Genomic DNA, 25,468 nt, shown 5'->3' on the forward strand with positions numbered 1-25,468 from the left:
AATGGCATAATACTAATGTGGAATCATCTCGTTTTATAAAACACAATGCAATTTAATCTTAACAATCTCACATGGTTATTTCGTAAAAAAAAAATCAATACACTATATCACCAAATTAAACTACGACAGTTACTTTAAATAGTTATTAATATTAGTTTTCTGAATTCAGATATTTTCTGGTCACAAATTTCCATTCAATTTCCATTTTTTATTGTTATTTATTTATAATATAATAATAACAATATGTAACGCTAAATTATACGGTAATTTATTATAATAATTATTATCTATATAATTTTAATACACCATTACAGTTCAAATAAAATTTATTATTATAATCATTTAGGCCTTAAATCATTATAAAATGCTGGAGATGGTCGAATAGATTACGCGTTAAAATCTTGAAGTATGCAGTATGGATGTAAATAGGATTTGAAGTTACAGTACCTAGCTAGAACCCTAAACCACAACAAAATTTCAATAAATCCTGCGGAATTCTTGGTCTTTCTCATATTCTTCATAATTTTCATTCAGACTAAATTTTTATCAAAATTTTCTATATAAAAATAAAAATATTATTGATCGCAGTATATTAGAGGTTGTTTAAAAATGTCTTTACTAATAATTTCTCAAATTTATTCAAGTGTTAAATTTTACTTAAAATATACATTTTAAGTGATCAAAGACTTCTCCTCCCATTTGTCTAGCTTCTATCTAAGTTAGACTTAAGTTATACCCGGGATCGGATTTAGCACAAGTACCATACTCAACCTTCATTAATATATATCACTTTTCTCCACAAGACCCAAACCAAAAATAAAAAAAAACTATTAGATTTGGTTTTAAATTTACCATCTTTCAAATTTTGCTGTAAACTAGGCCGTAACCACGTCGATGAGTATATAGATATGGTTAGGATAAGTAGTAAATAATTACAATAATATTTACATAATATAATATTATACAAACAAATTTCATTACAAAACTACGGAACGGTTTTTGGAACGGAAAACTAATAATGGTCTGCTTATCAGGATTTTATAGCATAATGGTTTTTTTCGGACGGTAAAAAAAAAAAAAAGAAAAATCGATTTGCGCACGTATTAATGTCGTATACGATATGACATTACACACGCAGATGACAATCCGGAGATCACTGATGCTGGGTATAATTTATGATAATATTGCAATATATTATTATTATGAGGGTAGTGCGGACGCGCGTCATACAGACACACGCGAAAAAGAGGCGCCGCCAGTCACTCGTCGGCAAAGGGTCCGCGTCAGAGTAGACTTTTCGGTGTCCCTCCACGCGCGCGCACGCGCGCACGCATCCACGTGTGTGTGTGTGTCGACGCGCGGAGTGGGCGCACACACGTAAAATGCCCGAGTTACTTTGGGGGGCTCCGGTGGCGTCGTCGTCGTCGTTGCCGTTGCTGCCGCCGCCGTTTAACGATTGGCGACAGCCCGGGATCGGCAGCAGCAAGCTTCCCCCGCCGCCGCGCGCACCACCACCGACACCGAACACCTTTACGCGCGTACAAATCCCCTCCTACCACCCCCGCCGGCGCCACCGCCGACAACGCCGCCACCGCCGCCGCCGCCGTAACTTTGCGCGGACACCGCTCACGAAGCGGCGGCGGCGGCGGGAGGTGCGCGCCCGTAGCGTATATTATAGTAAACTTTTATCAGCCACCACCGGCAGGGCGCCCCCACCGGCGGTCGGCGTCGCGGCGGCGTCACGCACCCGCACGGAGCGGAGTATCGGGCACAGACGGGGCAGCGCACGCGCGTCCACAGTACCGAGTGGAACGCGGTCGACGCTGAGCCGCGTCTGCCCGTGGCCCGTGCGTCGTCGCCGTCGTCGTCGTCGTCGTCGTCGTGTTCCATCACCGTACGCGCGCGACACGTTACATTTTGTCCGCCGCGAGATAACGAGATAATACTGCACGCGCACACACACACATCGGTGCGAGATAACTACTGGCATCGGTGGTGGTGCTGCTGCTGACGGTGTGGTGGCGGTGCAGTATACGCGGAAACGGCACGGTCGTTGCCGTTGCGGTGCACTACGTAGCGCCGTGCGAAGGTACACGCATACTGTATAATATACATCACACGCACACACGCGCCCGCGCGCACTCGCTCGGCTACGCGGTACACACATTTCGTATTTCTCGGTCTATACAGTACGATCGTTGCAGTCAGTCGTCGTCCGACGTGTGTGCGGCGCGTTCCGTTCGAAATAATATTATTATTATTTAGTGCCTGTATTATAGGTGATATTATTGTATCAGGTTTTTTTTTTTTTTTGTTTTTGAGAATACACTCGACGAGGCATAATAATACATAATAAAACAGTATCGTATTATATCTCATACTATCGAACATATTTTTTACGTCGTAGAAATCGTGTGACGACGGTACCTATGGCGAACTGAACTCGCCGGTGGTTTTTTTCCCCCCGTGTCGCGCACCGACCGGGTCCGGTCAACCGCGGCTGTCCCAGTGCCAGGAAATTTAGACAAAATCATATTATTATGATCGTGTGGTGAACGGCGGTGCGCGCGTGTGTTGCTGTTATCGTCGTTGTTGTCCGTTGTTATTGTTGTTGCTATCGTCAAACGACGTGCGACGACATGAAGAAGTTCACGTTCAAAGGCGTTTTGGACGGTATACGGTCCTCGGTGGCGCCCCAGATCAAACCCGATCAGGATATCGTCGAGACGCTCCGGCCCGAATACTTCCAAGTGGCCAAGGTGAGTTGAATCCATGGCAGTAACCGCCACCGATCTATAAATATCCCGTATTCTTGAAATATTCGTAGCATAAAATATTAATAATTAATGATAAAACAACAAAAACAAGGATTATTGCGTACCTATCGCGTAACATTGCACCGACCGATGCAGTACGACCGTATAGTGATACCGTTCAAACAGTGGCGGGGTAACGTATAGCGATTCCCGCGCGGATTGGCATCGTTGGCGCTAGCTTGTCACGAAGGTGGGGGAAAACGCGAGGTTATCGCGTGGCCACAATCGCGTATATTCGTTCACTGTATAGAATAATAATAATAATAATAATAATATTATTATTATGTAATGGCCTACTCTATCCGGTGTGTTCCACTCACCGGCGATGATGTTGGTCGCGCGCGCGCCCGCTTATCGGACCGCATTCAAAGCGGTGACGGTGGCCTACCTATACAATAACAATACGGCAGCGGCGGCGGCGGCGGCGGCGGCGGCATTCGTCGGCCGCGGCAGTGGTTCAACATGTGCGACCATATGGATGTCAGTCAAACAGACCTCCGCCGCCGCCGCCGCCGCCGCTGCCGCCGCCCGCCGACTACAGCTCGTCACACGAACCAGCAATAATGTGTTGCTGTAGACGCGGCGCTTGTTGAAATTACGCGTCTTTTTACGATAAAATATGGACAAACGTGCTGTAGTGTGTAAACACGGTATACAGTACATACCGCTGTTCGCTCGTCGTCGTCATTATATAAATTGGTTTTTAATAAATGGTTTTTTTTCGCGTACCCAATTACGGCATACTGCTGCAGCAATCGGTTTACAAAATAAACGTATGGGTGTACCTACGTGAATTTACGCCAACCTGCAACGTATACCTGTAGACATTTTTCAACACAAATTTCGTTGTTTTACTGTAGTCCCGTAAATAGGTATACACGCAATGGTTTTGCGACAGGGGATGATCCACAGCACTTTTACAGTGGTCTGTATTAGTTCGGGATCAAAGATCTAACAATTAAATCAATTTTTTTTTTAAAACGTAAAATACACACAACTTCTCCTTATTCCTCCCATTTTTCTGACAATTAATCAATTATACGACTGATACTTTGAAGCAATAGGTAGGTATGTTTTGTTTTGATCGAATTGATAATCATTTTATATTCATGCAATTCAATATGTATTATTGGCACAGTTGTATTATTATCATTCCGTATCGTGGATGCCGGATGGAAAATTTCATACATAAAATATGTTAATTTATAGGTGTGTTTTGTGTTTGGTCCGTGCGGTTAGTCGCACATGGTGGTTTTAAAGAACGAGTTACATCAAATTAAATAGTTATTTTTTCCATCTAACATATTTTATTGGTTATCAACAACGTAGATTAATGCAATACTTAATACATAATACGTTATTAAGGTTCTTTACGCGAATTCATGACAATATGACTTGGTAGGTACGCATTGATTATTAATTCCTAATGTTGTTATAATTAAAAACTCGCAAGTAGACTATTTATTTTTGGGTTTTATAAAATGTATGGTTCAAAAAGATCGATTTTGAAATTATTAACATTTTGATTAAGTCAATTTATAGACTTGAGTTGGTGGTTGTCTGAGAATTAGAATAAAATATTATCAAGTGAAAAATTATAAAAAATTACCACTTGTTATAAATTGTTTTATTAAAAAACCGTAAGTGTAACCTATTGGTCATACTGTAAATTGTGTAGATGTACGTGTACTTTACGCATACGTTGGTTTTATTCATTGATTGTTTACTTATAACATAGCTCTAATGTTCTTTGATAACATTTTAATGTATACAAGCAAAATAATATGAAAGTAAATTGTAAATTCATCGTAATAGAAAATCGATTAAATTCTGTTACATATAAGAATTTGTTAAAAAAAAATTTATTTCAACAACATATTGGCACAAAATAAAAGAGTTAAGCTAGTTATAAAAATAATTTTGATTTATAGAAAAACTTGAATGCGACTTATTATGAGTATATATCACAGTGATATTATATTGGTAATACAATATTAAAATGTATTAATTGTATTTTATAAATAAATAATACTTAGATACGTAATGGCTGATAACCGCCACGATAGTAATAATGTTTTAGACTGGTAATGTAGCTATTCAGGTACTAGGCAGTAAGAATATAACGAGGGATATAAGTAGTAAATGTTTATTTAATTATAATTTAAACATAAAAAAGAACCCAAGATTTAATTTCTATTATTTAATATTCATTCAAATATTAAAGTTGGTCGATGTAGTATTATTTATTAAAAACAGTTGTGTGTTATTGTAGGTGTTTTGTACGATGCAATGTACCTATACTATATATTTATATTCATTATTTCATCAATGACCTTCATACATAGAATGCTGATTATTTTATTTTGTTCATTCAAATTGCTTTGTTAGCATATTTTGTAGTTTTTAAAATAACATTTTTTGGTTTTCAAATTTCATAGTTCTTTAATTTTTTGAATATTTGAATATTTTGGTTGATTCAGGTTAAGTTTGTGTATTTGAAAAGTATGGAATAATTACGGGCTAAGATAAATATTATATTCTGAGTGACTGGAATTTATTATTTTAAACCATTTGAATTTAATCATTATATTATACTAAGAAATGTAAAAGTGTTTTAAAACTATTTAGGTGTTCTTGATTGTCTTAAAGGAAAATTAATTTATAGAAAAAATTTGTCATAGTAATTCATGTGAAAATGAAATACCATTTTGAAGGTTAAAATAAATAGCATTATAGTAATAATAACGTTGTACAATAATTTTAACTCCGATTGTTATCCATTGCCAACGTAATTGTCACAGGTATACGAACAGACTTTCGGAAACAGCTATCGTCGTTGTTAAAAATCTACTAGGTACCTAAATAAATTCAAAGTGTGTTGTTTTCAGTTAACCAAATCCAAAATAAGTGCCCGTTTTAATTTGTTTATTTCAATTGCATTTTTCATAAACATATTTTAAGTGTTAGTTTGAAAACGTCTGTTAGCCTATTGCAAAAACACTATTAAAGTCTGCTGGGACTTTGATATATTGTCCGTTTTTGCATTCGCCGGAGGTAAACTGGAGAGGGTTTTCTCTTTTCCTGCTGGTATTGTACTATCTAAAAAACATCGCCTTGGAATGTCGATTTTATGTTAAATAAAAAATTGCACACACACACACACACACACACACACACACACACACACACACACACACACACACATATATATATATATATTTATAATGAAAAACACGCCCTAAAAAACTTAACATAATGATATAAAAACAACATTATTTTTAACCATTTCTGTTTTGTATTTATATAGTTATACAAATATATAATTATTCAAACGTCAGTTTTATATTGCGCATCTTATTTTTGTAAAGTATAATTAATTAAATTTATTTTTGAGAAGTATAATTATTCATAACCGTTTTGGGATATTATTTCTTAAGTTTTGTATCCTGGGTATATAATACCATTTATTTTGCCAGTTTCCTAGAGGATTAACTTCCCTTAGTTGTGTCTTTAACTTTTCTGACCTAGCTATTCTTTAGTGTAAGACTATTAGTTTATACATTTTACATTAAAATATATGATAAGTTAAAAAAAATATATACAATTTTAATATAATAAGTAAATTATATAGGTAGTTAAGAAATGCAGAATTACATTATTGAAGATTTTCATTTATATCACTTAATAAATCTGAAGTACTTTATTTACGCTTATCAAAATATTTTCAACCATAGTGGAAAGCTACAGACAATTTCTGAATTGTTCTTTATAGGTAATTAATATATTTTTTATTGAAATACATTTTCTGTTTAATACTTTTACAAAACCTAAAACGGCTGAAACATGCATTTAATGTCTTAAGTTGGGTAATAATTGATTAAATTTCTAATTATTACGTTATAATCGAGAATTTAATAAAATATATTTTAAATTAAGTATCAAACAATGATTATTATAGATATTTAACAATTTGAGGTAGAGTTTAAAAGAGACCTTGGCATTTAAAAGTTATGAAAATTTAATGCACTTTATTTTAATTAAAATAAATGGTTTATTAATAGGTATTATAATAAGTTATAACTAATTTATAAGTTTAATAATAAGAGTAGTAGGTACTAATCTATGGGAGAGAATATTTTGTGATGTGTATTATATATTATGTATTACGGTTATGTGGTGTAGGTACTATCGTTTACATTATTTTTAGATTAAAGTTTGTTGAATCTGAATCTTGAATTTTTAATAAGGAAGAGCTCCTGAAAAAGCATATTAAATTAAATTTTTATATTAAAAGTAAATTTTTTTTTTTAAATTGTATAGCAATAAAAATAATATCATTAAACTGTAACAATATGATTGAAATATTCAGACAGTTATTTCGTCATCATAGATGATTAATGAATTTATGAATAGTACCTGGAGAATGGGACTAGAGCGTTGGATTCATTTTAATTTTTGAAGGAATTATTTATAGTACTAGTGTCGAAGTACCAATTTGTAGTAATTAATACGTGTAGGTAGTAATTGTATATGATTGAGGGATAACTAATTGCTATAATTTTATAATACAAAGTTTCTTTTAGTTTTTTATAATTTGTTACATTTATGATTAAAGCTGTGATTTTTATATTATTATTTTTTTTTGTATTGTTTTATCATCTGTTAATATTAAATGATTGAGAACGATAAATATAGTAATAATTGTAAATAGAAATATCAATAATGTGAGTACAAAATCTAAATGAAATCTACCAATATAATAATGAGTACCTATCTAGGTAATTTAAAAAGAAGGTAAAAAGTATGTTATCTCCATGTGTGTTTAGTTTCCTCTATTGCATATTTCTAAAAATATGACGTGCATGTTTGAGAGCAATTAATATGCACTGCGTATAAAAACAGAGTGAAATAACATCTCATATAACCCTTTCCACCCCTCAAAATGGTGATAAAACGAGAGGGAATTCCAGTACCGCTCGATTGACCTCTTTAATATTACAGTTGTTTTTCCACACAGCACACACACACACACACACACACACACACACATACACGCATACACATTATACAAATACCTATGTAGTATATATGTATAATTAATTTTATATATATTGTTTATATTTTTAGTTGGAGTTATATAACTGTTGTGCAATAAAATACGAGAGAATTTTAGATGTAGGTTACTATCTGTTTTTTTTTGTATCTGTACTAATAAATTCGATGGTTACTAGATAGTTTCATTTATTTTAATAACTATATTGTAAATAGCGCGCGTTTGTCAGTTTTGATTTAATATTTTAGTATACATTTTTGAAATGTGTGAGTTGCATTACAAGCTTGCGCGTTGGAAAAATTAATGATGTATCGACGAATCTTTATGTATGCTAAAATCGTACATAATTAATATTGAATATAATATTATAATCTATTCATGGTTGACAAAGTTTCTAGTCGTTTATAATCTGCGATAATTTTCTACTCTGCATTCCATACAAAAATAGGAGTTATTCCTATTGTGTGTGAAGGAAAATTTATGTGGTTTGTTTTTTTCGAGGATTCTTATTTGAATAATGATTTACTTAAATATAAAGTTTAATCGGCTATTCAATGTGAAAAACTGAAAACTCAGAACTCAGAAATATAATACTAACAAATATTAATATAAAGCAAGAAAAAAGCTATAATGTTATGCATTTGATATATTATTTAATATTTTTCATTATTCAATTATTTACTTTAGAATTGTAGTATAATTACTTATATTTGTGTGATAAGTCATAATTCACAAGTGAAACTAGAATAGAGTTCTAGCGTAAATGTCCAAGCTTCAACATATTTTTAAACAGATGTTTAAAAATAGAAAAATTCTATGATTATATAATGAAGATAGAATCTAAACTTTTACTCTTAGGATTTGAAGTTTATTTAAAATTAAACAGACAAAAAATACCTAAAAAAAATTCTAAATAAAAACAACATATTTATTATTTGAAAACCATAACTAAAAAATCATACTATAATATACCTATTAATATCTGTTAAGAGTAGGTATTAGCATTTTTGAAATTATGTTATAGGCCACGGTAGTAAACGGTCTCATATTTACTTAAACAATTGAGCCATTTCTATTTTAATCTAAATTTTCATTTTAATAGTTAGTAAAAACTATGTCAAAATATAAATGTATTACAATTTTATCATAAAATATAAATAAAATGATAATATAAAAATGTATTTATTTTTTAACGACCAGAGGTATGAGTGTATAATATACATCGGCACGCACTATAGTAGGTAGTTCATATATGATTATTACTAACGGTCTATGTGAATGAAGAAATTCTTAAATAAAATAAATACAGAAATTTATAAACTGTTATAATTTGTACGTTGATGTAATTATAAAATAATATTAGCTTGAAATTATATCCCTAAGTATAAAGAAAACCTGTCGCTGCATATGTTGTTAAAACTTTAAAAGTAATTTTTAATTAATTTGGTAGTTTAATTAATATTGTTCATATACAATTTTATTTTTATTATATTAAATCTAGCATTTATTTTATTTTATCGAAAACAATGAGTAAATAGAAATATTTTAATAACTACTACTTTAATATAAAAATGTTTGATTTATTATTAACATCTAAATGATTGTTGAAAATTATCGTATACCTATATTCAAAGATTTAAAGTATATTAATAATATGTATAATATTAATAAATATTGGGACATATCTGTGTTTATTATGCATGATTATAGCTAGATACTTCTTATTTTTTTTTTAGAGACGTAATATTTTATAAAAATTTATTGTATAGACACTATAGAGTATGACGTATAAAATACAAATTTTGCTAACTTAATAGCAAACACTTGAAAATATTTTTAAGTCACCTTATTGTGATAATTTTACTTTAATATTTTAAACATAATCAATTTGTTGTATAGGCATAAACAAATAGAGGCAGTTTTATATAATAATAGAAAATATGTAATATTTATGAGTTTTAGTAAAATATTTTGGAAGGTTTTTGAATTTAAAGATTATTTTTTTTTAATCTTAGAATAAAAGAAGTATTTACCATTATTAAGTATAAAAAAATAATTATTCACTTTGACAATCGTCTTTTCTAAAAAGGAAGAGCATTTAAAACAAAACAATTGTAAGATGTATTTTTAATAGTATAGTATGATTCTTTCTGAACGGAATGATGAATGTATTGATTTTCTAATGATGTGTTTTTTTTTGTGTTGTGTTTGTGTATACCATAACTAGTGGAAATAATGTTTCAATTTAAAACTTCAGGGGTGGTTTCCGATGACAAAGTGACTATCCTTGGTGCATTATAGAGGTCAAAAGTAAGAATTTTCCAGTAGTTTTCAAAAAAGTGACGGCAAAACGGGAATTTTTACGCAAAACTAGTTTTTGAATCAATTTTTTATATTGCCATAACTCAAAAACGAATCACTATAAATACTTGAAATTTTTACCAAATATTTATATCACTGTTATATACACACGGTTAAATGTTCAAAATATTCTGGATTTTTTTTTGAGCTATTTATAGACAACTGAAATTTTCGATTTTTCTAAATATTTTTTCTTGAAACACCGATAAATAAAAATTGTATGTCCAAAAAATATTAAATTTTAATACTAAGTTTCTTATAAGTTGTTTCTTATTTTGGTTTGAAAAAATCGAAAATAGTTAGTTACGATTTATTTGATATGCATTTTAAGTTCAAATTTTGTATTTGAAAATTCATACAGTGTTTGGTATTTATATTTAAGGTTAAAAATTTAATATAAAGTTTTCTATAGGTTTTCCTTCAAATAGCTATAGAACAAACTCGAGTGTTATTGCTAGAAAAAATGATAGTTTAGGCGTCTTTTAAAATTTATAAATTTAAAAATTTTACGAAATTGCGTAACTATAAAGATTTAACTATTTATCCTCAAACGATTTTAGGTAAATATTTGTTATTATTTAAAAAGTATAGGTCGTAGATACTTGAAAATTTCACCAATTATTGGCATATTTTTTTACATAATTTAATTTTTAAAATGTTTCTCTTATTTTAAGACTATATATAGGCATTTAAAATATTAGTTTTTTTTTAAGTCAAAATAGATACTTGAAAATTTAATAATAAAAAAAAAGGCGGTTATGTAAGTAACGCTTTGCTGTACAGTAGGTCACTATTATATTTTATATGTGTTCAATTTGAATCCATTGATAGATATCATTGTATATTTATTACCTATGTATTGTTTTAGTTTATCTATTTTCATACTATAGGTATTATTCCGTAGAGTGCGATTTAATCTTAAAAAATAAAATTATTTTTAATTGCATTTTTATGAACAAATAATAATATCTCATCATTATAATATTCGCGGTGGAACTATATTTCATATTTGGTAATATCTCTTGACGCGTGTGCACTGTTAAAACGAAGTGGTGTAGATGAATATTATCATCTTTGTTGATTTACGCATCAATAACAATAATAATAATATAAATATAATAAAGATAGTAATAATAATAATGGTGATATTAATAAATTGAGTATACATAATATAGTAAATCTTTATCGTCAAGTAAGAGACTACGTTTTCGTCGGACTTGTATACACGTGTTAGTAATATATGTATACTATAATATAGTAGGTATAGTAGTATAGTTTAGATGTATAATAGTAGTGGGACAGTTTGACGGGGTCGAGGTCGTCGAGGTCGAGATCGGACATCAATTGGCGCACGCGTTGGTGGCTAAAAGGTTAATACGCATCGGTTAATTGCACCGCGATATACGTCGACAATGCGCTCGTGATGCAATAGCTGTATTGAGTGTATAAGTATATACTATACACTACATAATATTAATATTATGACTTATGGGTTATTTCGTGTAATATAATATACTATTATGTCATTTTACGCGTGTTCCTCTTGTATCTCATATTGTATTATGGACCCAAGTTTATTATATCGTGCAATAATATCGAATGTACTCTGTGTTACAATGATATTAGGTAGGTATACATTTGGAATAATTTGGGTTCGATTGTTCCAAACATGTAGCCATGATAGCAAGTATAGGTATGTGTAAATATGATAATTTACTGTGATGTGTAAGGATTTCGTACGACTTAGCATTTTTATAAATCAACAGAATATTTATTTACAATATCCGTTTCTTAAATATGTGGCATAGTAAAAAAGTTAATTTATTCATTATACATTATATGCACTGTATAAATTAATGACGGATAATCCAGTTTTGGACCTGATACGTCGTTTATAAAGATGAAAGAAAATTATGTTCTCGAGGACTGATGGTATACCATCAAAGCCTTGTTTTTAGATATAATGTGATATTATATAAAATGCTTAATATTACTCTAAAAAATAAAACTAAATTTATGTTACTTTAGAGTTTAGACATTATCTATTTCATGAATATATATAATATACTTTGATCAAAGATCATGAAAAACTCTGAAAAATGTCATTTGTTTTGAATTTATGTTATAGGTGTTTTAGTTGTAAAACCATTTACTAATAATTTATTATCGATTTACTTGTGGTTGTGTTGTAGTATAATACTATAATAATATTATACTTGGTGGTTGTCTGTTGAAGTGTAGGAATTCAATAGTTGACACTTCCTTTTTTTATTCACACATGCTTAATTTTCTTTAGAATTTCGATCACCACAAATACTTAATCTAGACGTATATGACATGAAGTTTGTGAAACTACCTCTAAACGTTTTTGTTTTATCAGCGTCTTCAATGAGAGGTGTATACTGTATATTGTATAGCTAAAATTGAGTAGTTTTCAAAGAAAATAAATAATTTTTTATCAGTATCACTATTATTATTACTACTATTACTTTCTATTCTACTACTATTATTATTAATAATAATAATCATTATATTCATGACGTTGTGAAGTGGTGTGCGCGGGGTCTGGTCAAGTATGCATGTGCGTCGACCGAAGCTACAAACGCGTGTGGTTCATTACATCGTCGCCGACGCCGTCTGTTTTGGCCAACAACGGATTTTTCTCGTATTTTTTCTCACTCTTCCTACTAACTTACTACCCGCTACACTATACCCTTCATCGCATTAGAAATTTTGTCGTCCGTCATCATCCTTTCGTCGTATTTTTATCCTTCTCCATAAGTCTCCGCTTGTGTCACCGCGTACTTTAGGAAAACATCGCCAGCGGTTAGCTGCTGCCGACGGGTGATTAAAGTTAACCGCAATATTTCTGTTTTTATTTTATTTTTCTCACTGCCGTGAGACGTTTTAGAGTGGGTTCAACCCAACCGCGTGTCTCAGGCGACATAACTCAATTCCGTTATACCTACGTGCGCCGAGATGATTGCACAATGCGTATATGTACCTACTCCAATGAATAACATATTGTACTCGTATCATTTTATTTCATATATATATATATATAAGATACATTTTTATACTTATCAAGTTATTGAACGATACACCTATTAATTAAAAAAATACTAAAATAGTTATATAGTATATTATATTTGTATGTATATTAAGTATATATACTATATAAATCGAATATAAGTATACTTATATAGTACGAAATTACACAGATATTGAGTATATTATTTTACTAATTTTTCATAGATACAAAAGTAAGTAGGTAGATAATATAAAAATGCTTTAGAAATGGTCGGTATAATTTGTAGGTACGTGTAATAGGTGCAATTTCTATTTTCTATTACGTTGTTACCGAATATTAGGAAAGGTTAAAATTACAATTAAGATAATATTTTTTATTTTGATTGTTAATTAAAAAAAATTTTCTTATTACTTAAAAACGAAAATAATTCATTTAATTTTTTTTTCATATAAAGGTTCGAAGTGACCTTCATTATTTGTAACACAGAAAACTTAAACATTTTTAACATTTTTTAATATCTCAAGTAAGATAACATTAAATGTTATTCAATTATATCATAGTATTTTAAAATATATATATATATAATATATATAATATTTCAATTATAGATCAGGTAATGGACACAATGGATACACAAGATTTTTCAAATAACTTCATAACAAAAAAATCCATTAGATCTTGATAGTCAAAGTACTGGACCTCTTGTTCCCATCCATCTTCCCAGAAAGTAATCGTTTAGCCAACTTCTAGCAACGTTTGAATTACATGGTGGTGCATAAAAATAGGCTCTATTCTGTTTGTAATTATTAATTGAGAAATATTACCTATGTTAATTGTAATTTTGATCTTCCCTAAAAGCTCCTCTAATAATAAGATACTTACAGATTGCTATAAAAAAAATTAGCGTTCCAATCGAAAGATTGGTTAAATTATGCAATAAATGCATGTTTTGTAAGATAGTATAAACATCTTAGAAATTCAAAAACATAATTGCTCTAACTTGGTCGATTTTTAATCCGACTATAGTGTTTTCGCATTAGCTATACCATTTGTATAAAATACGTAACAATATTTTAAATTCAAAGTATGCTAGTATTTTTTTGTTAAATCATAGTTAAAGTAGAGGTTCGTTTTTTTTTTAACAAATATACGGTTCTAGAAGTTTAATCCAAAAACGTATAAATATCATATTACTGTTATTTATGAATTATAGAAAATATTCCATAAACAATAAACCAATAATTATAATTATAATTTATAACTATTATAATACGTATTTCATATATTTTCAAATGCAAAAAATATTGTTTATAGGAAATTGTTATTTATTTGAAACGATAGCCGAATTGGAAAAATAAATGTAATTAAGTACATATTAGTCATGATTGAATTACAATAAATAAAACTGTAATTAAATATTATGAATTAACTCGAATATTATAAAAATATGTAATAAAATAAGAAAAAATATTATTATTAAAAATAAATAAAAAGTTAAGAATTATATATTTAATTTAAAAAAACCAGGATGGATGTTTTAATTGTAGATTATTTTTAATTCATCAAACTTATAACATAGTCACTATTTTATTTAATGTTAAAAAATCAATAATAGCATTGTTGTTCTACTACATTTATTTCGATGTTTATTTTGTTTATTGGAAATTGGTTTTCTACATATATAAACACACACTACCTATAATACTACGAGTTTTAAATTTATAAATTATTACTAACTTATGTATAAAAATAATATATTTACAAACATACGAATATTAATTTAACACTCGAATTTAAGTTTGTAATTACAGTAAAATAAATTATTATTTATTCATCTTATTAATTTCAGTATACATAATATACTAGAATAAAATAATACAGCATCCTATTGACCCGTTTAGTGTAGAGGTCGAGTGGTAATTTAAATTGAATGTTATATATGAAATATATATAAGCACTCTTTTTTTAAATATTTTCTGTTAGTTCTCTTAATCATATATTAAGTAAAAACTGAAGTCGATAAAATAGTGTTTAATAAAATAACATTTTGACTAAATTTTATAAGTATGTAATATTAAATTGAATGCAATCAGCTATTAGATAGTACAATTTTTTAGTATTAATTTTCTAAAAATATAATAGAATGTCGTGTATGTTTAATTTTATTCTGTGCCACATAAAATGTACCTAAGTATTATAAATATATACTTTTTTTTAAATATATTGATAGTTATAAATTTATAGGTTGTTATTAATTTAAAATTAGGTAAAAAATCACGTCAACAATTCAAAACGAAAAAAATGAATAATTATATATATATATATTATATGTATATAAATGTACAATACATATTATTATCTACTCTGTTAAAACATATCATATTGTTTACGATGCTGTTAACGTACCGATTCACTGAAACTAGGTTATTTATTTATGATATCAACTTTTATCAGCTTATAAAACAATGTAACTAGTTCAACTGGTAAAACAACAGTTGAATACTTTTATTTTTTTATCACTTTTAAAACGTCGATTATATTTAACATTTTTTTTTCACATCAGAACTTAATGTTATCTATGGTTGTTAAAAATGTATACTATTTACTGTTGAATAATTTATTTAGAGTTTTACAAGAAGTAATGTATGAGTTGATATATATTCTATACCAACTACTTATTTTACTTCAGAATCGAGTCTATTTCTTTAAATTTATCTATTCAATAGATATTTCTTTCTTAAGCCTTATAATATATCATTTATTTAATAACACAAAATGCATTATGTTGATAATAACATAATATTTAAATGTTATATTTATTTAAGGTTTTAAATATAAATAGTTACTTCAACACATTGAAGTGTGTTTATAATTTTGAAATTGATTTTATTAAAGAATTTAATAATATTTATAATTTAAGTAATAACAAGTGAGGCAAGATATACGATGTCTAGGTTTGCAGATTATAGAAGTATATAGACTAGTTTTGTTGTTTCAATCTCCTCGTAATATGATTTGTGTAATATTAAATTTTGAATAACTTTTACATTGTTGTATTTGATAAATTGTATATGTAAGGCGAAAAGTTAATATCATGCAAATTATCATTTCTTTAAAATGTTTTGATGGTTTCCTAATGATTTTATTTAAATTTATTAACAATAGAAGCTACTGAAAAAATAAAAAAATTCGTTTTATTTTAAAAAATAGCGCATGAACATTTTTGAATATTCTTACTTAAAAGTGTTCGAAGTTTTTTATAGAAAAAGTTTATAATTACCTAATTAATTACATTTAAAAGAAATTTTGGTATATTATAGAAAATGGCTGGAAGTTAATATTTGTGAGCTATTATTTGTAATATTTTTACAGAAAATAATAATACACATAATTTACACATGTATTATAGTTTATATAACATGATCAATAAATCAATTAAATATAATTAGAGGTTTTGTGTTATTCAGTTTAATATATTTTGTATTTAATTAATTAATTTTTTTTTTGTCTCAATCTGAGACTAGAATTGTATAAATTACGATTTAATAATATTGCATTTTTATAGATGAATTGTGGGTTTATACTATTAGTTTTTATATCAGTATCTACTAATAATAAAAATGCACTGATTTGTTCCATTATATAGTGGTTATTAAAACTTTTATTTTTAAAAGCTCATTTAAGTTTTTTATCAAAAGAATCGTACACATATTAAGTTACATTTATAAAAAAAATGGAACAATTATTTAAAAAATTTTTTTGCCATTATTTTATTTTTATACTTTAAAAATTAGAATTCGTATGCATTTAGCCATGTTATTGAGTTATCTATGCGCAATGCACATGTATGATTCTGTTATAAATAATAGATTAAATAGTCCAGCTTATCATGTTTATAAAATTTAGTAAGTTAACTTTAATATTTTTCTATTATTTTGAATGACAATAATAATTAATTGTTATAATTATGTACAGCTAATAATTTCTATAACAGTTATTGTTTTTATATGTTTGAGAAATTGTATTGGTTGTATTAAACTATTATTATGTTATCAAAATAATATATGAAAAATATTGTCCATAGTTCGTATTTGTGATGTATAATAGATTTTAATATTTCATTTATATCATGACCATAATAGACGTTTAAAAACTACTATAATATTAATATATTATAATATATAACTCAATAGTTTAATGTTATCAATCATTCCATCATACGATTTCCCCTTAAAAGTATAGGTATATCTTAGGTATAACTTGACACACTTGTAAATTAAAACCAATCAATCATCCATTAGACGTTCAAATGTTTAGCAAACTAAGGAAATTCAGATTATTACTGTAAAGATGTTACGTTAACAAAAATATAATAAGTTACTGTTTAAAAATTATAAATGTCGGTCAAAATTGAAAAGAAAAACATCAATATATGTTAAGAATCGATCAGCATTAATAATTTCTATATAAAATACTCAATTTAATTATTGATTTAAAATAACTGTTAGTTTAATACTATTTTGTATTAATAATTCAAAGTAAACTAAAAATATTATTTTATATTTTAAAATTATATTAACGTAATAATGTAGAATAATATAATGTAAATTACGGATTATTACATGTCTCTAATATAATTTCTATTTAAAATCGAACATCTCTACAGGACTACACTCATCTGTTCAATTCTTGATATTCCCTCACGTTTTCCCCATCGTTTTAGTGTATATTTCGATCCTATTAATTGATCCTCAATAAAAAAAAAATGTTAGTGATTCACTTAGTTCAGTATTGTAATTATTGTAAAAATATTGTTAACAATTTATCATTTTATCAAATTTTAAAAATTATTTAATTGTTTTAAAATTTTTTTTTTGTAGTATCATAATTACGAATATTCAATTTAAAGAGGTTCTTATAAGTTAAGGGAATTAATGCAATAACTGTTCTCCCTCATGTCTGGGTCAAAATGATGCGTACCTATATTATAGTATTATATTGTAAGTTAAATTGCACTTGTAAAAATTAAATTTAATAAACCATTGTGATGGTAAATAATAATAATTTATACAAATTTTAGAATTTATTTTGATGTAGTTATATTAGTACATCTTAAAATTGTATAATAATAATTATTAAAGCTTTGAGTGATGATTGTTCCATTAAAATTGTATAAAAATTTAGAAAATATAATTAAATATTTTAAATTAAAAATAAAAATAAAAACTTCTACATATCATAGAGGAGTTAAAGTATGTCTTCGTTGAATTAATGTACAATATACATATTGGATAGTATTTAACATATTATTGAATTGGTTTTTACTACGTAGTTGATAATAGTGACTTGTTGCTTCCAACGGTTATATACTGTGTTCATACAAAAAATAAAAACCTATTGTGTAAAAATACACAAATTATTATCCTACATTTAAAATATCCTTAAGTTTGTTTATTTGTATCACTTTTAGGATAACTTAGTCATTTATTATAATTTAAATTGTATTGATTTATTTAAAAACCATTTTTAATTTATGATTTATTTCATAAATGGGAAAAACAATAAAATCAGCTACTTTTATCGCAGATTTTATCTTGGGATAAGATTCAGCTTACGGAATTTCAATGTATAGGCGTGAGTAGCAAAATAATATTATAAATAGTGGATGAATGAAAATACAATTTTTTTTTTATAAAAAAGTAGGTTATTTTATTTTTCTATTAGTTCTACCTGTTAAATCGTCTTGGACTTAGTGACGTTAGTAATAAACTTCTTTGGATCATGTCCAGAATTCCAGCCATTCGTGTCTCTTTTATCTCAACGTAAAAGCTATTGGATAAAACCCAAACAACTTAATATAGGTTTTTATCCTGGATTCTAATCAAGCGATAGCCACGTGCTTAAATTCTTTTTCTTCTAGTATTTTTCACATACAACTATACAAGGAGGGAACACGATTTCTTACATATATTGTTCTTCAATAAGAATTTAAATTAAACCATATTGCGTTTTATAACTAAAAAATGTATGTTTTATTAGAGTGTGTTTTTTATTATTTATTTTTACCTAGATATATTTAGTTTTGAAAAAGTAAATTCTTTTAATGTTTTAATCATGAACCGAATAAAAGAAATATCATTTATATACCTATATAAGTTGAAGTTTGTTGTACATTTATAAATAAGAATAGACCATTGGTCTGTTAACGAAAAGCATGATTATTTTATATATTCTTTTCATATGCTATACCACAAACATAATCCTTTTCATTTTTTTAAAGCGCGTAATCTTTATAAAAGTTCTCTTTTATTGAGTGAATATATGAATCCGTGTGTGCATACTGTGAAAGGACAATAGTAAATACTAAACAAAAGATTTGTTGATAAACATATAAAAAAAGTATAATGACGAAATACAAAAAAAAAAAAAAAATGTATAAAACAACATTATTATTATTATTTACACTAATATTTTACCATGATGAGTTCTATATTAAATTATATATTTTAATTTAGACGACAAAACAATTTGTAATATGTTAAGTGTAATAAGAATTATTATTTTTTGTTTATTAAAAATAAATATCAATTTTATTTATAATTTGTCATAAATAATAACTATAACTCATTATGGTAATGGTAATCTACTAAAACATATTTAAATCACAGCCAAACTAAACCACCATTAAGGAATACAGATAATTCTCTTGCTATATCCGATGAATAAAAAGTTAAATTAATAAAATATAAGTATACAATAATACTTCACCGTTCACTGATATAAAAGACAATGGCAATTCTGTACAATAGAAAAGCTAATAAACCAACTTTTTCTGATTTTTTCCTTGCTAATTATACAACACCTTCAGAAATAATATTTATAATTAAAAAATAAACCCCCAAAAAAGCACTATAAAAATCCACAAGACATAATAACTTTAAACTTATATATAAATTTAAAAAAGCCTACTAAAAAAAGCAATACTATTTTTAACATACATTTTTAACATTACTCTAAAAATTTACTTAATATGGATATAATTTATTGTTTAAAAACCTTGCTGCTTTCTTAATGCTTATTTTTTTTTTTTTACATAAATAGTATACTTTACATTTAAATTATTATTTTATTTGATTTACCAGATAGTTAATAATATAAATATTAAATATGTATTATTTATTAATGAGTGGTTAAATATATTTTAATAATCATATATTCTAATAATAAAATATTTATTAAATACTATCGCTATCTAGTTAATAGAACCTATACATTCAGTACAGATCCTACATTTATATTGAGGTCATAGGTGTTATAACGAAAGCCCCACCCGAAATCCATAATATTCACATTATTTTTGACACTATATTATGAATTCTGATCGGTACGAGGGAACTATTGGGTTTATTATGATGTGTGCTTTTAGATTCTGCAGTGCGGATCAACGAGGGAGACAATGGTTTTATCATGATATGTGTATTTTTACAATTTTCTTTTGGAAAACTTTTTATTTTGCATTTGTTAAACAGTTGATAAATTATTAAAAATGTTTTATGCAGTTCTATAAATAATTACAAATCGAACACAGATTGACTTCAAAAGAATTTATTTTTCAATTTTCCCAGTAGTTTTAAAAATTAAATAAAATTAATGATACTTTTAGATATATTTTTCTATAATATATTTTTTTGAGTCAACAATGGTAATCATGAAAAGTCCTGTCGAAAGAACATACATACACGACGGGAATATAATATATTTTATCAATGCATAGTATATTATAGAAAATTAGAAACCTTATCCCCTTAAATGTTCTTAAAACCATATAAATAATATGCTTTAAAAAATAGACAAAAATACCCTTAATAAATGTATTTTAGCGCAAAAATTACTTTAAAAAATGCCATATAATTTTTGTTTCATACAATTTGATAATTTATAAATAAGGTTATTATTTTATTAAAAAGAAAACGTTCCACAGTCAATAATAAAGATAATTATTTTATAATATTTTTTAGGGCAAATTATGTATAATGTTTAAGTATACAAATATTATACGTTTTATTTCAATTATTCATACTGTAGCCCGATAGAATCCATTTCACATTCACTTAAAACATTTAAGGGACATTTTTCTTAAAACAAAATAACGTTTATGTCTTCTCGCTTTTCGAAACAATTTTGCATGTACCTACATAATATATTATCTTGTTTTTTTAGATGATCCAACTTTTAGGACTTAACTTGTATACACATTACACAACGTGCATAAAATAGGCGTTGGCTTATCCATCAATTTTACTATCTCCTCAACTGAGTAAAGTGAGTGGAATAGGGGAGAATATACTGACTGAATATAAAGACTATGCGAAGAGTGACAAAGTTTATACGTTTATTATAACCAGTGAGTGTTATGCATAACTTAATGGCCACAGAAAACAAAGTGCACAAAAGCAAGAATAATAAATCAAAAAGAAATCTTGGTTTTGAAAACGCCTTTAAATTATATCAAAAAGGGGTACTGTGGTAGTATTTCTATGAAAATTAATTTTAGTAAACAATCGGTGATCCCGAGACTTTGGGTTGATAGAGTAATATGAAACTATATCATAAATCAAAAGATTGAATGTACTTAGTCCTATATATTGATAATATTATACAATAAATAACAATACATTAATATTTATATTGTATATCAATATCTATATTATTATCAGATTAATAAATCAAAAAATATGTTATTTATACTCGAGAAATACTCATTATTTCGAATATTTTGACCTTTGAGGTATTAACATTTTTATTTTAAAATCTGTTCTTGTTTAGTAGTACTAATGGAAATCGATCGTAGTGCCCAATTTTACACAATTATAATATGATATTTGTTAGATTATAATGTAGGTATTGTAAAAGTATTGTGCATTTTATCGTGTCCATCCCGTGTCGCGACGGTTTAATAAAAATTACATTTTTATAAAATCGAAGGTTAACGTTTCCATAGGGAAATAAATGTTCTGTACCGGCTATACCAAAGTTGTTTGGGATTACTCGTCGTCGTTGATACTGCTCCCGAGTGGTGTTCGTTGTACTGTGTGTATATTATATAGGTAGATATAACATTATAGAACAAATAAATGGTCAGTGATTGTTGTCCCGCGGAACCGGTGCCATTCGGTCGGAATAGTATACCTACAACTTCGACAATATAAACAGCCAATAGGTATACGTGTGTACACATACAGGGCGGATCCGTCGAGTTTTTCCAATTCGGAAGTACACACCGGGGATAACTTGTAAAAACAACCGCTCTGTATATTTAACAATGGTTTTTGCCCAACTATCATACAGGGAAATACTGCCATGACTCCGTGCGTATTCTGCCCGTTCGTAGATAAATCCTCCTCCACCCTCACAAAGCCTATTACGATGATGACACAGCTTTTCGCGACGACTTCCACTAACTGCAGCGCCACGTGGATGTGCGACGTTGTGGCACAATCGTTCATGTCTTCTGTTTCTGTATGTACGTTTATATATAAATACAAGTACATAAACAAAAACCGCTTTCCCCATTTTTTTCCTTTAATAATGAATTTATTCAAATACTGATCATTTGAATTTTTATGTAAGCATAATATTTTAGAACTATTTTTTAAATATTAAGATTTTATAATATTTTTTGTGGCGATACAAACTTCCTTTTTTCAAATGATAACTACTACTACTACTAAAATATGGGTGTATGATAATACATGGAATATATGCCGCTATTCCGATTTCAATACGACTTGAGTAATTATTATTACAATTATTTTTTAAATAATATATCTGTTTCAACACTTTATAATAAGAAAAGTTGTCTTAGGTTACCCCTATAATGGAATAAAAAATTTAAATAATTTAGAATATAGTCTTTAAAATTAAGAACTAGTAATAAAAAATTCCATTAATCAAAATTTAAATAAATACATTATTTGGAAAAATTGGGGGAGGGGGAGAGTGAGCATGATTTATGAAGCAAACCATATTATATTCAGTGTAATGTATAATTGTACATTAATTTCAAGTATAGTTACGTTTATCCTCGTTCTATTATTGCCACGTACAAGTTTCTTTTTTATCTTTTTCTGGGGTATAATAGTATATTTTCATCTATCATCGATCTACCAATGGATTTTTGGTTTCGTACCTCAAGCACTCACTCAGACTGTCGTTGGTATGAAATAATATATTATATGCTCATTAAAAAAAGGTTTATTTTAGAATGCTATACTTGAGTGCCCTGGGTAGATCTTTCTTTATTCACCCCCCGATCATATATAAAAAAAAGGTGGTCAAGTGGGTAACGCTCTGTTGTGCAGTAGGTATCGAGTGGACCTCGGATATACACTAGGTCTCTGTAATGGGCATGTTAAATTTGAACTCAATGATAGGTGTCATTGCATACGAAAAATGATTTTGTTCGGAGATGATTTGTCAACTTAGGATATACATTTTCCTCTAGGTGCTGAAAAATGTGGTTTAAGTTTTAATTACCTGAATACCTCAAAATTAAATCATGTACAGAAAATGGCAATTTAAACAACTAGTATATGTTTCATGTTTCTTCGACTAGTAATTTTTAACTATAACAAAAATTTTAAATTATTTGATTATAAATAATCATTATTTTACACGTGAATATTTGATTTCGTAAAAATATAAACTTTAGATAAACATGTTTTAATTGACCAACGCTCAACTTTTTTTTATTATTTCTGTTAGTCAAATTTTGGATAATCTTGTATTAAAATTTGAATTGTTAGCTACTTATACAAAATTGTTTATACATTTTTAACTACAAAGTAATTTGCAAATATTCATGATTTTGATGAATTGTTGTCAATACTTGAACTAATAAAAAAAAATTGTGTTTATGTACTCTTATAATTTTAAAATAATTTTAAGGTTATTTCATGAGGAACTTTGTATACTTTTTCAAGTATTTTGACTTAGCCGAAAAAATTGTATCAATATTTATATATAAAAAAAAAAAAAGTAAACAAAGTAAAGAAAATGCCAATCTAAATAATTTGTGAAATTTTCAAGTATCTACGACTTATACTTTTTGAATAGTAATAAATACTTAAAATCGTTATGGCTATATGCGATCTCGTAAAAATTTAAAATTTATAACTCTTACATTTTTTCCTTTAATGACGTTTGAGTTTTTTTTATAGTTATTAAAAGGAAAACTTTTAATTTTACTTTTACTTTGGAAAATTTTATGTTGAAAAATTTAATCTTAGATATAAATACTAACATTTTTATGAATTTTCAACTACAAAATTACTTGCAAATTTTCGCGTTTTTGACATATTTTGTAAAAATTTGAATTTTAAATGCTTATAAAAAAATTGTGATAAACGATTTTTAATTTTTTTTTAAACTCAAATAAGAACAACTTATAAGAAAACTTGTATTACATTTTTTAATCGATATTTAAAAAAAAATTAAAATACTTTAAAATATTTTGATAATTTAACCGTCTATAGATAACGCTAATATAAACACTTGGTAAAACTTTCAAGTATTTACAATGATTCGTTTTTGAATTAAAAGTATACAAAAAGATTTTTTGAAAACTGGTGGAGATTTCTTATTTTTGACCTCTATAATGCACCAATAGGATATTCAATTTGCCACTGGAAACCATCCTTGAAGTTTTAAATGGTGTACACGGCAGAAAAAAAACACACATTATTGTAAAATCAACACATTCATCACTCCTTTCGGAATCTAAAATTAGGGTGTTTTAAATGGGTAAAAAGCAAACAAGATCTACAAGTCTCATATAATATCCGACACCTCATTAATTATGTTTCTGGTGAACCAATTTTTAAAATGATTCATTATAGTTATATAACAGGTATTAAATATATAAATTTTGATATTATTTAGCGATTAATGTATAATAATTAAATAAATAACGTTAAAATAATGTTAAGTTAGATTTCAGATACATAGAATATTATTTTTTTGTTATTTATTTTTAATTTCAGATTAGTAATAATTGTTTGCATCTTTTGTGTATTAGAGAGCAATATTCTTTTTTTATAGTTATTATTTATATTTGTAGGAGTACTTATATGAAAAAAATATATTCAGATCGGAGAAACTTGGTTTACTATATATACCTAGTGTTTATTATTAGATTATTTATAAACT

General features: G+C 27.5%; 1 protein-coding gene across 5 annotated transcripts in view; it reads left to right on the forward strand.

Moving 5' to 3' along the window:
* The first annotated feature begins 1,793 nt into the window (after nt 1–1,793).
* LOC114131356 (syntaxin-binding protein 5) overlaps nt 1,794–25,468 on the forward strand; it is a 126,263-nt gene continuing 102,588 nt past the window's right edge. For 3 of the 5 annotated variants that reach the window (XM_027996551.2, XM_027996559.2, XM_050202778.1), the window contains exon 1: nt 1,794–2,759. In XM_027996551.2, coding sequence (XP_027852352.2) covers nt 2,640–2,759 — 120 coding nt within the window. In that variant the 5' untranslated portion in view covers nt 1,794–2,639. The remainder of the gene's footprint in view (nt 2,760–25,468) is intronic. The other 2 variants (XM_027996566.2, XM_050202779.1) reach the window with 1 other exon arrangement.

This window comes from Aphis gossypii, chromosome 3 (genome assembly GCF_020184175.1).
Source record: "Aphis gossypii isolate Hap1 chromosome 3, ASM2018417v2, whole genome shotgun sequence".
NCBI lineage: Eukaryota > Metazoa > Arthropoda > Insecta > Hemiptera > Aphididae > Aphis > Aphis gossypii.